Raw genomic sequence first — 14,415 nt, forward strand, 5'->3', positions numbered from 1 at the left:
TAATTTTTGTCCTTCACCTAAAAATTCAGCGGGTTTGGGTTCACTTTTCTTCGTCACCAAATTTTTAAAAAATTTGCAATGCAGTAGTTTAGATTTCGCAAGGCGAGAATTTTCTGCAAAACTCTACCTTAAGACTGAGTTTGCTACCTTGTAATGCAGAGTTTGCTACCTTAAGGTAGAGTTTCAATCCAATACTCTATCTTGCGATTTTTTTAAAATTTTTTTTTGACTGAACGGTGGTTCAATTTCAAAATCCATAAATGTTTAGGCGAAGAACAAAAAATAAAGACCGACAATTTGAGTGACAAAAATTAAAAACGATTGCCTTTGAAGGGAATCCGCGCAAAAAAAAAAAAAAATGAACTATGAGGTGGCAATACTAGGACACTAGATTATTTATCTATTGGGCCGAATGGATATGCGGGCCATCGACTAGGCCTCTCTAATAGCCCGGTATTCTAACTGAACTGAAAGCCTGAGCCCGTTAGCCCAAAAGTGAATTTGCGTCCCAAACACGACTTGCAAAAGAGTCCCCAAACAAAACGAAAAAGTCGAAAATCACCCAAATAATCAATTAGTCTGCACACCGAACAGGTAGACGAAGCTGAGCAGGAACAACAATTTCATGCTCTGATAGTCTGCTGACACTCAATTAAAAATTAAATAAAAAAATCATACACTACTTCTCCACACCCCCCCACTTCATTATTGTTACACAATCATTCAGTGCCGAAGGGTGTGTTTAATTGGCTGAAAAAATGGAAGAGAATAGCTGAAATCTTTGTAGTTTCTTGGAGATGGGTAGAGCGATCTCAGTTTTATTACAGCCTCGGTGGCTTTTGATCTTTCTTAGTGTTTTAGTTCTTATCTTTCTTGCTTCCTCCATCTTCCAAAAGGTACCCTTTTTGTTCTTCTTCTATTATTACTCCTTTTCGACATTTCTTTCTGTTTTGTCTTTCTTGATTTATATTTGTGAAGTTTACGTAATTGCATAATTCAATATAATGGGTTTGGATAATTGGATCTGATTGTGGTCGAAATGGGATTGACTGTACAGTATGGTCTTGAAGCCTTATTGGGTACTGATTCTTTTTGCCCGAGCTTAAAGCTTTATGGAACATTATTATCAAAGATCTCGTCTACTGTATAACTTAATCATCTACTAGGTTACTTAATAGGCTTAATACATCGACAATCCCTCAAACTAGCCAGCAAATTTTCTTTAGACACTGGAACTATGGCTTGTTCCAGTTAAAGTGTTCCTATTAGACATTTTCAGTTCAAATTTTGAAGTTCTTTATGGTCAATGAGCATCCACACATTATCTTGTTTTACGAACCAAGTATGTTTTCTTTATGGATTTAATAGTGATAGGAGGTATAGGATATTTTTCTAATCACCACTACTGGAGAAATGGAAAAGGGAAGTACTTCTTTGAGCTATTTGTGTGAGATGTGGAGTGATAATCAATTTCATGGAACTTATGGAGGTTAGATTTGGATAACTGTGCCTGGATGGTTTATAGGAATGATGGCTGATTATAAGTTTGATGTCGTCCACTGCAGCTCCAAATTGGAGAATAATATAAGAACCAAGAGGAGAAAAGGAAGAACCAGAATCTCAAAAAAGGAAGAACAAGAATCTTGGAATAGAACCTCTTCAGAATTTGGATTAGATCCTAAAGGCTAGTCTTAGGAATTATCCTTAGAAGCAAGAAAAGTTCACCAACACATTGCGATGTCAGCTGCTACATCTGTCTCACAGTATTCCTTTTTCTGTAAGCTAGTTTCCCTCAATCCTCCAATGATGATGTTTCCTAAATGATATGTAATCTATAATTTCAGGATAAGTTGAATCGCAACCTAATGCTGGTCCTGGTTGTATAATCATCTCATTCCCCATCCATCGAGCTTTCCAATTTGCACGCAATATAAATGTTTAATCGCGTCCTGAGCCAGTCAAACTTTAAGATGCTGATTTACTATAATATAGCAGGGTCCTAAAGTTTAAACTTTTGATAATCTAGCAAAAACATAAATGGACTGTTGTGAAGCTTGGTCATGTACCATATTCTTCATGCTGCAGATCCTTTTTCTTGTTCCCCCTAAATCTTGGAAGCTTTGGCCTGGTTCATACTGAGAGAACTTATTGATTTTCTTCCCCTGTGTGAAATATCTACTATTTCTGCTTAGTTATTTAGTATGAAATTATAGAAGAGAGACCTACTCCTTTCAAATTGTCCTACTCATGTTAGGACTTTAAAAAAAAACAAGGAAAGAAGGAAACTAGGGAAATGCTGACTGGAGGACATTATTGACTGTTTCTAAGACAAGCTACTAATATGTTCAAACCTGTACCATGACTTAAGTTTTTAATATGCGTATCTAAATAAGTTTTATGATAGATTTGATAGATCTTCGTCTATGTATTTGAGCTTCAAACTGTTAGCAGGAGTTAGATCTACTCGTTAAAAGCTATAGCCTAACTCTGGAGTCTCGTTTGCAAGTTCTGCCAGTGACTGCTATTCTGTTTCTAGGAGCTCCCTTTGCCTATTGATGATATTTTACAATCCAACGGTTCACTGACCGTCTTCATTTACGTTCCTCTTTGATTTCTCAGGAGCATGAGAGGGTGGACGAGGTGTATGAAATTACCCACAGAGTATTCTTGGATGTTGATATAGAGAAAACACGTGTAGGTATGGACCTGTTCTGCTGATGTTCTTATTATATTACATGTCATTGAGTTAATGAATTACAATAAGATTCCCAAGTGTGCTAAACCCCACAAGTTCTCTGCCGACAACAATAATAATAGACAAAAAGGAAAAAAAGGAAATGTAAACTGGCTGAATGAGTGACCTTAGCTTTCCTTATTATCCTTTCTGAAACAGTTTGTCCCGCTCTGTCGTGCTGACATGGTTATTTTTCATTTTGGTTTACCTAAACTTTGATTTATTAATTATTAGAGAAGCTGTGGTTTGGTATGGTATGTACTTCATTCAATGACAATGATACTTGTGAACTTGCAATGCACTGTACTAGCCCCGTCCCCAGCTAACCTGGTTTGGAGGGCGATTGTTTACTTCAACTAATTGATCTTTTAAGAACAAATGTAATGTTTGAAACCCTATAACAAGTATTCTAGACACTCCTTTTAAATATTAAGAAGATTTAGGAATTGTTTAAGAAAATCGTTATGAAAATTTTCTTGCAAAAAAAAAAAAAAAAAAAAGAAAAAAAAAAAAAGATCTTTAACCAAGAAAAAGTTATTTGACTCTCAAATTATTATGCAGCAAGATAGATGGAATATGATGAATATCTAATGAGCTTCATATGTTGATGAAGAAAAGATCATCAATATTTTTGATGACTTATGGAATATCAGAACTCGTGCACGGTGAAGGCTGGGAAAGTTCTTTGTGTATTGATGATCTAAATTTTGAATATTTGCAGGAAGAATTGTGATAGGATTATATGGGCAAAATGTACCAAAAACTGTTGGTACGTCTTTATCCATCTCTTTTCCATACTTTGCTCTCCTCTTCAGTTTATTTTGTACTTCCATGTTTGTTGCATAATGCCTGCAATTTTACTTCTGTGCAGAGAATTTCAGGGCTTTGTGCACAGGTACTTTTGTAATTATAACTGGCACTGGTTTTGCAGCCTTAATACACACACACACACACATGTATATGTATGTGTATATATTACATAGATATGTCTTTGTGTGTGTATGTTACATACAATTTTAAGTGTGTATATTTTGACTGCAAATTGCTGCATTTTTTGTTGTTGACTCAGGGGAAATGGGGAAGACTGCTGATGGAATATCTCTTCATTACAAGGGAAAGCCATTTCATCGTATAATACCAGGATTCATGATTCAAGGTGGAGATATTGTGTCGGGTGATGGAAGGGGAAACATTTCCATTTATGGCGGTCCCTTCCCTGATGAAAATCTCAAGATAAAGCATTCTCATGCAGGTCTGGAGTCATCACTTGAGTGCACTAATTCTCTCTGGAGCAAAACCAAAGGCAAATTTAGATTCATTCGCATGTGTACATTTATAAACATCCTTGAATTTTGCAGGTGTTATTTCCATGGTGAACGCAGGACCCAACTCCAATGGCTGTCAGTTCTTTATACCGACAGTGAAGGCAAGCTGGTAAGTTTTCAAAATGATCGAATGAATCTTACCTTTCTCAAAGAAAACAATTTATTTAGTCGAACATTATTCCATAGAGCCTTGAATGTTCGGAAATTTCTCATACTAACACCACAGCTACAAGCAGGTTGGACGGGGAGCATGTTGTATTTGGCAAAGTTATAGAAGGTATGGACACAGTATATGCAATAGAGGGCGGAGCAGGAACTTACAGCGGAAAACCTAGGAAAAAGGTGATTATTGCAGACTCGGGGGAAATACCTAAGAGCAAGTGGGATGAGGACAACCAAAGTTCAACTTCATAAATACCATTCATCAAAGTTTTGAAGTTACTAACCAGCCCTATATACATTTGACTCACGTTCTTTTCTTTTGTGTTACGAGCTTAATTTATGAGGTCCTATTTGATCCCCTTAACCTTACGGATATGAGTGCTTTTATTCCTAGAACTGGTTGTGAATATTTTTGGGTTTTGTAGAGGAATTGAACTGAACCTATACATTCTCTTTATATTCAAACTGGCTTGCTGGTTTTATACACCATTGCATGCTGCCCAAGTCCCTTGATCTTTCTGTTCTCCACCAGAAATAGTTACCGTGAATAATATTGCACTGAGACAGGTTTAAATAGAGCAATATGACTAGTGATGATTTATATAGTCGATCTTGTCTTACTTGAGATTGAGCTGTAGTTGCTGTTAAAGGAAGAAGTCTTTGTTTTTCTTGTTGTCAGCATCAACAAAGACCACATTATCTTTTGCTGGTAGTGAAGATGATACTGTAGTCTAATGGCTCTTTTTTGAAAGACTCCTGAACTTGACTCCGTTAATTAAGGCGGGGTGGGGTGCGTGGGGGGTGGGTATTCAGATATTATGTCAATGAATTCCATTGCCAAGGTTCGCTGATTTGCTATTAAAACCAAAGTGCATGTCCATTATGTCTTGTCATGGATTTTTTTTTTTTCCAGTTCCAATCAACTTCACTTTTTCACTCTAAACTTTTCAAACTTTTACACAAAGTAGTAGTAGTAATTTCTTTTGTTTTCTTTCTGTACCCTTATCAATCATTAATCATCTCAGTAAAGGATGTACGTTTTCAAAGACGAAGCATTGATTAGCATCTTGTGCTTATTCCACTAAAGAAAGTGCTACTGTCGGAATTTAACATTTATCTCCCAGAACTGTGATAGTCTAACACCTAATGAAGAAAATGCTCTAATTAATGAGAAAGAAACTTTCTGGTCTAAATAAGGCAAAAAGAAACTTTCTGGTCTAAATAAGGGAACAAGAAACTTTCTGGTCTAAATAAGGCAAAAAGAAACTTTCTGGTCTAAATAAGGCAAAAAGAAACTTTCTGCTCTAAATAAGGCAAAAAGAAACTTTCTGCTCTAAATAAGGCAAAAAGAAAAGTCTCTGGCAACAATGAAGTTCTCTAAAGTCTTAATTATGTCTTTGTGAACTATGCAAAAGCATATTCAGCATCAGGATCGGATAAAAAATAAAATATGCTAAAGATCAACATAAAAGTAATTAAACCATGATGAATCAGTTACGTATAACCCGAATAAGATGAGTAGATTAAAAGAATGGGTGAAAATCATTTTCATCCCCCAATTTTGCTTTAAAAATCAAATTCCCCCCTCAACTTTGAACAATAGTCATCCCCCCCCCTTTTATCCTATGCAATGTTTATTTTATCCTTGTTATTTTCAATCCTACATTTATATTACATGTAATATTTATTTTTTTAACTTAGGTATTTATTAATTTATTTAAGTTCATTAACATATTAAGTGGAATTATACTTTTATGAATTTTCACGAAATCTAATGCTATTTTTTATAATTGTTATCTCAATTTATTTGTGTAACTAGAAATTTTATTACCAAAGTATAGTAGTAATATTTATAAATTATTTCTACATATGCATTAAATATATGTATGTACAAGCATATCTATGTATAATTAAATTTAACGTTTCTCTTATTCTCTATTGTCCATAAAAATAAACAAGTTTTGGTTGTAATTAATGGAATATTTTTTAAATTATAATTTAAAATTCATTTACAACATAAATAAATAATTTTTAAGAATTTGTTTCTATTTTTTTTTTGGTATTAGTTGCATTAAAATATATTTATAAAACTATTATTACCTGTTATTTTCAGTTGTATAAATAGATATTAGAGTTTTGATTGTTATTACTAAAATTTATTATTTTTATTTTGCTAATTTATTTCATTATAAAATATTATTAACTTATATACTCAATTAATATTTCCCACTCTTTTTCACCCAGAAGATAATATTTATTTTTTATAGGAAATTTGTTACATAGATTAAAAAAAATGAAGAATATTTTGATTTTAAAAAGTAAAAAAAGAAGAAGACAAAAGTTGATAATGTAAGGGTAAAATAAAAATTTAAAAAAATCAATTAGAATAAAGGGAAGAGAATGACTATTGTTTAAAGTTGAGAGGGGAGTTTAATTTTTAAAGCAATGCTGGGGAGCGTAAATAATTTTCACCCTCAAAAGAATTCGTATAAACGATTCCAGTCACTTGCATCAATATGGAGTTAATTGATTAGGTGATTCATCAAGCTGTCAATGCTTAGAGCTTGTTGACAAGACGTGAGTAAAGAATACACGAGATCTTTCATACTTAATAAGAAATCCATCTTAGTAATGAAGAAAATTTTCATAAATACCCTTTGATATGCGACGCTATTCTAAATTAGTCGAATCGATAATTTTAACTATAGAATAACTATAAAAAAAAAAAAAAAAAAAGAGCTTGTTATGAATCTTGAATTACAGAACTCAGATTTTAAATATCCAGCACTGACAAAACCATATAGTGGCACGTTGCTAGCAAGAAACACACCAACGTCTCAGGTTGTTAGGTAGCGACAAGCCCGATCTATTCCTCAGTAGAATAACACCAAATAATCTCACGTGGCTAGCTATCACCACCGACCAAACCAACCAAACCTCGTCATCATCGTCATCACCACCACAATGAACTCCACCACCACCTCATTTTTCAATTTTTTCTCCACAACCTAACTCCAATAAGCTTTCTTGATTCTTGATTTTTTCCACCATGGAAAAAACTAGTGAAGACCCAAACAAGCTTTCTTCTACACTTGCTGACCCCACCAACACCACTACCCAACCCCTTCTTGATCCCATAACACCTCATCATCAATACTACCCTGGCCAATCTTCTTTAGACCCTGAAGACCAAACTCAGTTCCTTCAGATCTCTTATAACTTTGGTTCAAGACCCTTTAAAGACCTTCCTTTTCTTATCCTTTTTACTCTTCTTGTTCTTTGTACTTTTGGTTTTGGTATCTTTGCTTCTGTTCATAGAAATCCACATCACTCCCATGTTTCCTCTTTTACCTACAATTTCACTTCATCTTCTTGTAGTCTTGAAAAATCCAACCTTTTGAGTTCAAGTGACTTTTTTTCACTTTACTCATCTGATTCTAGTTTCTTGAAAAGTTTAATTTGGACCCTTGTAGTTACTTTAATTCTAAGTATACCCTTTGTGCTCTTTGTGCTTTTCTTGCTTAAGCGGTATACCAAGCAGATAGTTTATGCTTCACTTCCTTTTTTTGTAATTGTTCCTGTTTTCCTTGATATCTACTGGTTTGTTGCTTGTACTGTGAGCTCCAAATGTAGTGAAGATTTCCCTTTAGCCTATAGGATTTTAGTGCTTGCTTTTGTGTTGTTGTTAATTGGGCTTCTTGTTTGGATTTTCGTAGCGAATTGGCATAGGATTGAGTTGACTGTTAAGATTATTGGGGTTGCTTCTTATGCCCTTTCAAGGAATTTAGGATTGTTTGGGGTGCTTCCAGCATTGACTTTAGGGCTGTTGGCATATTATGCTCCGATCGTTGTTTTCTTAGTGTTTGCTAGGTTTAATGGAGAGGTGGTACCTAAGGAAAAGAATGGGGAGTACTATTGTGTATGGAAACAGGATAGCTGGGTTCCTGCTTATTATACTTTTGCTATTTTAACAATGCTTTGGTCTGCAACATCAATGATTGAGGCACAGGTTTATGTGATAAGTGGAACAATTGCTCAATGGTACTTCAACAAGGATGAATCAGGTCCCAAAAGGTCTATGAGAAGTGCTTTGAGGTCCGTTAATACTCTTTAACTTTGATTGTGTAGTGCCTATGGATATGAGCTTATTCTTTTGCAGTTAATTATCTATGCAAATGATAGCAGAAAAGTAAAAGTTGTAGAGAGCACCTTGTTGTCCTTCTTCATGCATGCAATGGCTGTGATATTTGTAGTATGCCTGGAATTTATTTCTTGCAGTTTTACTCCCTTTGGCATAGGAATAAAGCCTCAATAACTAATGCCAGTAATCATTTGTGTTGCATTGACTAGATGGTCCTAGACTAATTGGAACTCAGACCATTCGACTTGTTCATTCTTTCAATCTTTACACAGTTATCAGTATGATTGAAAGAAGAATATAGGAAAAACATGTCTCCTAGGGCTTTGGTTCAGCAGCAAAATTAGCACCACGTTGGATATGTGGTAGGTGCACGTCACTAGTTCAAATTTTGCTGGCGAACCAAGCCTGGTATTTAAGCGGCAAAGGGTCTACCAGGCAGATTTGTTGATTATCAAAAAAGAACAAAGAACCTAGAACTATTCTTCCCAAGTGTAACCAAATCTAATGTGAAATCTCTCGGTTTAACTGTGTTATGATTATGCATTCTTTTTTCTGGAGTCAAACCATGTGTAAGGAGAGTTAAGAGAGGGAGGAAGATGCATACACCAGGCACCAGGGATTGACATTGAACCCCTACTTGTTATACCCTAGTTATAGATGAGTTAATCAGCACAATACTGGATGAGGTTCAAAGAAGGGTGTCAAACAAAATACTGAACAATGGAGAAGCACTCTAGAGAGTATGGATTTTCTTTTTGATTGTTCTCTAGATAGTAAGGATTTCTGGATAAGTAGAAGTAAAACTGAATGTATGCACTGCAAATTTAGTTAGCATAAGAAGAGTGAAGTTGAGGTGGATTAGACGGAATTGCGGTGCCTAAATGTAATCAATTACTTGCAAGGGTGGCTCAGTTGGTTGAGCATGAGGCTTTCATAATGGAGGTCTCGGGTTCGAAACCCCCTGCCTACGAAAGTAGGGGATCTGCCTTTCCGAGGGGCTGAGCTTGTCGCACACGGCTTGCCTAGTGCGGGTTATCTCTCCTGTGTGGTTTGCGGGCTATTGCACAGGAGCGGGGTTTACCCTGTGCGCACCCAAAGGGTAGCGGCTGCGGGTTCGCTTGTCATAAAAAAATGTAATCAATTTGAATATCTAGGTTCAGTGTTCCAGGAAAATGTAATGATAGACGAAGATGTAAAATCGAGTGGTGTAGAAGTAGTACCAAGGTTACGTGATAGAAGGATGCCTGCTAAAATGAAAGTTAAGCTATAAGACAATTAATGTTGTACGAGAGTGAATGTTGGGCTGCTAGAGTCTTAACACATCTACAAGGTGAGTGTCATGGAGGTGCGAATGCTAGGATAGATGTGTGGCCATACAAGATTAGACAACGTCAAGAATGACCACATTCGCCGTGAGGTGCTAATAGCATACATTGAGGATAAAATGAGAGAAGGTCGCTTGAGATGGTTTAGTCATGTCTTGCTCGACCACCATATGCACCGGTCTTTAGGTGTGAAACCATGGTAAATGAAGGTGGTAAAAGAGGGGGGGAGGGGGATTAGGCCAAAATTTACGTGGAAGGAAATGGTCTCGAAAGACTTAAATCCCATGGAATCTATGCAGAGTTTTCCAAAGGTAGGGCACAGCAGAAGGAAGCGATACCAATTAGTTGGGAGCAAGTCCTAGTCATGTATGTACGTTTACTTTAGTTGTATGCATTTTATGAGTCTTTTTGGCCCTATTAATGATTTTTATACCAGTAGAATATATAGAGAACTTTAGTACTTTATATTTTTAGTTTTATTTTGTATAATGTTGGCTTGAGACTAATTTAAATGGAGAAACATGGTCAGTGAGGATTCATATATCCAACCTAACTTGTTTGGGACTAAGGATTTATCGTTGTTCTTGTTTCAGCTTCATGATTAATTGTCTGGAACTTTACCAATTTTTTCTAGTCTTCTCATTGGAATTTCTGTAAGCTAAAATCCTCTTAAAATATCAGATATTGTAATGCCTGATGTATTATTCTTTTGTGAAAATCTGCAGAAATGCGTTTGGTCCATCCTCAGGCACAGTATGTTTCTCTGGATTACTGATCGCTGTGGTTCGTATGGTTCGTTCCATGGTTGATAATGCAAGACAAGAAGGTTCTGGAATTGTGAACGTTATTCTGCGATGTTGTGTCAATACCTTGCTGTCAGCGGTTGAGTTTGTGAACAAATTCACCATAAACTTTGCAGCTATAACTGGTGAAGCATATTGCACTTCTGCTAAGATGACATATGAACTTCTAAAGCGCAATCTTCTCTCCCCAGTTTTTGTGGAGACTGTCTCCACTCGCATACTGGCTGGAATAATCTTTGTTCTCTCAACAGTGTATGCAGTATTGGTGAGTTGTCTGGGTATTGATCAGTTTTCTTTTTTCAAAAGTTACTAATCGATTTGACAATCTATTGAGCATACTATTTCTAAATCTATTGCAAGTGCATGACTTTCTTCTGAAAGATTTGGAGTGAAGTAGTTGTAGATGACCATTAAGAATATCAAAATTTGGTCTCCTTGTTCCTCTCCTTCCATATCAGTGAAAACGAGAGCTAGCAATCTTATAAAGCTCTAACATAGTTGAACTAGCCACAAAAATCTCAAGAAGTGAAGAGACATATCTTTTGTCCCTTTTTTTCTTTTTTCTTTTCAGAATATATACTTTTTCAGTTATATTTCTTTCTGAAGCTATATGGCTAAATACTTTCATTGTCTGCCTTAAAAACAGGGAAAGTTACACATTTGACCTCGTGGACAAAAATAATTACATTCGCTAGCCAGAAATGCAAAAATAAACACGAGTTTGTATAAAAATGTATATTTATCCCTAAAAAAATACCTTCGATTATTTGCTTCCAGGTTTTTGTTGTGGTAAGAGCTGCTAGTCATCTTGGTGTCGAAGTATACTTTATTGCTGCTCTGGCATGGCTTCTGCTGATGGTGGTTCTTGGTTACTTCGTGCACGTTTTGGATAACGTTATCGACACAGTATATGTTTGCTATGCGATTGACAGAGACAGAGGAGAGGTATGTAAACAGGAGGTTCATGATGTTTATGTGCACCTTCCTATCAGTAGGAGTCATAGTTCCGCTGCTTACGGTGCCAGAAGTCCCCTTGTATAACCGAACCCTTTGGTTGACTTCAATGTGTTGTATTCTGTCTGTAATTCTTTTTCTCCTTTTCGATTTGCCTTTGTAATTGCCGGATTTGCCTGTTAGGCAAGTTGTGCATTGAGGTAAATTTATTTTGTATAACAGTGTTTATCCAATAATGATGAAAATATCTGCTAACTGTGCCATTATTTCTTTTGTTAGGGAATTTAGTCTTAAGATCTCACAATACTGAATCAATTATTTTCTCTTTAGTTTTATTTGCCATACAGACAAGGACAGCTTGTGTCTGCTTATTTACATATGCTAGAAACAATTAGATATTCTGGTGAACCATAGCAAATTAGCAACCCTACATTTGGTCCATGGGGTAAGGACACACTGCAGATTTGAGGTCCTCTTTATGATCTGTGAATTATGATGCTGAGTCTTGTTTCAGCATCCTATGTTGGAAAATATTTGGCATAATTTTTTTGTCAGATAGTTGTTGTATGATCCCAAAGGAGAAACGAAATAAGGAAGTCAAGTTTGTAGGGCAATCGCTGTCATGGCCAGATTGCCAAAACTACAAAGAAGAAAAGCTAGAGGGGTGACAATGTAGATTGTGTATATCATGCAATCACACATGTGGTAGCAAGTTTGTAGGGCAATCACTGTCATGGCCAGATTGCCAAAACTACAAAGAAGAAAAAGCTAGAGGGGTGACAATGTAGATTTTGTATATCATGCAATCACACATGTGGTAGCAAGTTTTAGCTATTATAATGCAATTATACATGCGGTATAAATTATGTCATCGTTTGATTGTTTCTTCATAGTGTCTCTACAAGGGACCAGATTAGGAAATAAGTTGTCATTTTCTTGCGATAACCGAAAATTCTCTGAGGGGCAATGAATACATGGTTGAAGCTCAGTGGAAAATGGGCTGTTCTGCAGCAAATGCATGGTTAAAAACTCAGTGGGTTGTTCTTCTACCCTTCAATGTTTAAATACCTGGCTTTTAGTCTGAAGCATAGTTTGAACTCGTGGTATACGCCTAATTTGTTCTTCTACCTTTCTCTAGGATTTAGTTTGATCAGTGTTCCAACTCATGGCGTGCGCCTAACTTGTTCTTCTACCTTTCTCTGTTAAAATATTAGGCTTTTAGTTGGATCAGGGTTCGAACTCGTGGCGCGCACCTGACTTGTTCTTCTATCCTTCTCTATTAAATATTAGATTTCTAGTTCAATCGGTGGTGGTGTGCGCCTAACTCGGTTCTTTTATCCTTCTCTGCTTAAATATTAGGCTCTAAATTTGAGGTAGGATCGAACTTGTGGCATGCGCCTGACTTGAATGTCCTCTTTATGATCTGTGAATTGTGATGCTGACATTTGTTTCAGCATCCTATGTTGGAATATATATTTGGCTACAAATTCTTGTCAGATAGTCGTTGGCAACTGCCATCCCAGCCAAAACTACAAAGAAGATAAAGCCAGAGGAGTGGCACTACAGATTGTTTATATCATGCAATAATACATACATGTGGTAGCAAGTTTTATGCTATACGGCGTCATATTGTATCATCTTTCAATTATTCTATGTGTTTCCTTGTTTGTACCCATTTATCGTGTGTCTACAAGGTGACCAAGTTACCTGCAAGGGTGGCTCAGTTGGTTGAGCATGGGACTTCCATTACGGAGAATTAGGTTCGAAATCCCTTGCCTCCGATGGCAGGGGATTTGCCTTTTGGTTAAGCTCGTCACACGGGGCTCGCCTAGTGCAGGTTACCTCTCCTGTGTGATTTGCGGGTTATTGCACAGGAGCGGGGTTTACCCTGTACGCACCTGAAGGATAGAAGTTGCGAGTTCCTTGTCATCAAAAGAAAAAACCAAGGGGACCAAATTAGTAAATAGGTTCTGTCACTTTCTTTTGCATAGTTAAAAAGTCTCTGAGTGCATGGTTCGAAACTCAATAGGTCGTTCTACCTCTCTTGTTGTTAGTTAAAATGTAGAGTTTGAACTCGTGGCATGTGCCTAACTTGTTCTTTCTTCTTTGCATTAATATTAGGTTAATGCAGAGTTTGAACTTGTGGCATGCGCTTGATTTGTTCTTCTACTCTTCTCTACTTAAATATTGGGATTTTGAGTTCGATGCAGAATTTGAACTTGTGGCATGCGGTTAAATTTTTCTGCTATTCTTCTCTACTTAAATATTAGGCTTATAGATCGAACCTCTTCTCTACTTAAATACTAGGCTTTTAGTTTGTGGCAGGTTCGAACTTGTGGCATGCACCTAACTTGAAGGTCCTCGTAATGATATGCAAATTGTAATGCTGACAGTTGTTTCACCATCCTATGGTGGAAAATATATTTGCGATACAAATTTTGTGGAGACTTGTATGATCCCAAAGGATAATATAAAGTTAGTTTGCAGAGCAATAGCCATCACAGCTAAGACCGATAAGAAGAAAAAGCCACAGTACTAACCGTACAGATTGTTTATATCACGTGAAATGTGATCATATGTGGTATCAAAGTTTTTTCCATTAACCAAAAATTCAGCCGCCATTCAAAGAATGGCCTCTATCTACAGTAAGGAAAAATTATGCTCTACCACTTGAGCACATCCATTCGGAAGATCCATTAATAGTATATTTTTCATCTATATCCGCAATCCTCTTTGTCATTTTACAACCAAGAGATTTGAGTAGAAAGTTTTAAATTTTAAGAGGCTAGAGGTGTTAAAATTGTCTTGTCATATCAAAGCAAGTATTTTATCTGAAATACAGTTAGGTTTTAAGCGTCTAGTATCCGGCGAATGAACATCCGGGTTTAGAATCTGTAACATTATGATTTTGGACTTTAAGACAGTAACCTTTAGTGTTAGTTATATAACTCAATTTTAGATTTAATTTTAA

At 36.2% G+C, this 14,415-nt stretch overlaps 2 protein-coding genes across 2 annotated transcripts; both read left to right on the forward strand.

Annotated features, from left to right (window-relative positions):
* The first annotated feature begins 497 nt into the window (after positions 1-497).
* Positions 498-4,705, forward strand: LOC132065142 (peptidyl-prolyl cis-trans isomerase CYP21-1). Its single transcript, XM_059458396.1, has 7 exons — positions 498-896; positions 2,620-2,698; positions 3,456-3,503; positions 3,606-3,629; positions 3,804-3,986; positions 4,093-4,168; positions 4,296-4,705. The coding sequence occupies exons 1-7, from the start codon at positions 798-800 to the stop codon at positions 4,471-4,473; spliced, it is 687 nt and encodes a 228-aa protein (XP_059314379.1). The 5' UTR covers positions 498-797; the 3' UTR covers positions 4,474-4,705.
* Positions 4,706-6,947: 2,242 nt separating this feature from the next.
* Positions 6,948-11,707, forward strand: LOC132065143 (uncharacterized). The gene is made up of 3 exons (XM_059458397.1): positions 6,948-8,316; positions 10,413-10,755; positions 11,268-11,707. Exons 1-3 carry the CDS (start codon positions 7,271-7,273, stop codon positions 11,529-11,531), a joined length of 1,653 nt encoding a protein of 550 aa, XP_059314380.1. The 5' UTR covers positions 6,948-7,270; the 3' UTR covers positions 11,532-11,707.
* Positions 11,708-14,415: the final 2,708 nt, after the last annotated feature.

This window comes from Lycium ferocissimum, chromosome 7 (assembly GCF_029784015.1).
Source record: "Lycium ferocissimum isolate CSIRO_LF1 chromosome 7, AGI_CSIRO_Lferr_CH_V1, whole genome shotgun sequence".
Classification (NCBI taxonomy): Eukaryota; Viridiplantae; Streptophyta; class Magnoliopsida; order Solanales; family Solanaceae; genus Lycium; species Lycium ferocissimum.

Coding starts and splice junctions, on each gene's coding strand:
- LOC132065142 (XM_059458396.1), top strand. CDS start 798: ATGGGTAGAGCGATCTCAGTTTTATTACAGCCTCGGTGGCTTTTGATC. Junction 897..2,619: donor CTTCCTCCATCTTCCAAAAG/GTACCCTTTTTG, acceptor TTGATTTCTCAG/GAGCATGAGAGGGTGGACGA. Junction 3,504..3,605: donor AAATGTACCAAAAACTGTTG/GTACGTCTTTAT, acceptor ACTTCTGTGCAG/AGAATTTCAGGGCTTTGTGC.
- LOC132065143 (XM_059458397.1), top strand. CDS start 7,271: ATGGAAAAAACTAGTGAAGACCCAAACAAGCTTTCTTCTACACTTGCT. Junction 8,317..10,412: donor TCTATGAGAAGTGCTTTGAG/GTCCGTTAATAC, acceptor GAAAATCTGCAG/AAATGCGTTTGGTCCATCCT. Junction 10,756..11,267: donor CAACAGTGTATGCAGTATTG/GTGAGTTGTCTG, acceptor ATTTGCTTCCAG/GTTTTTGTTGTGGTAAGAGC.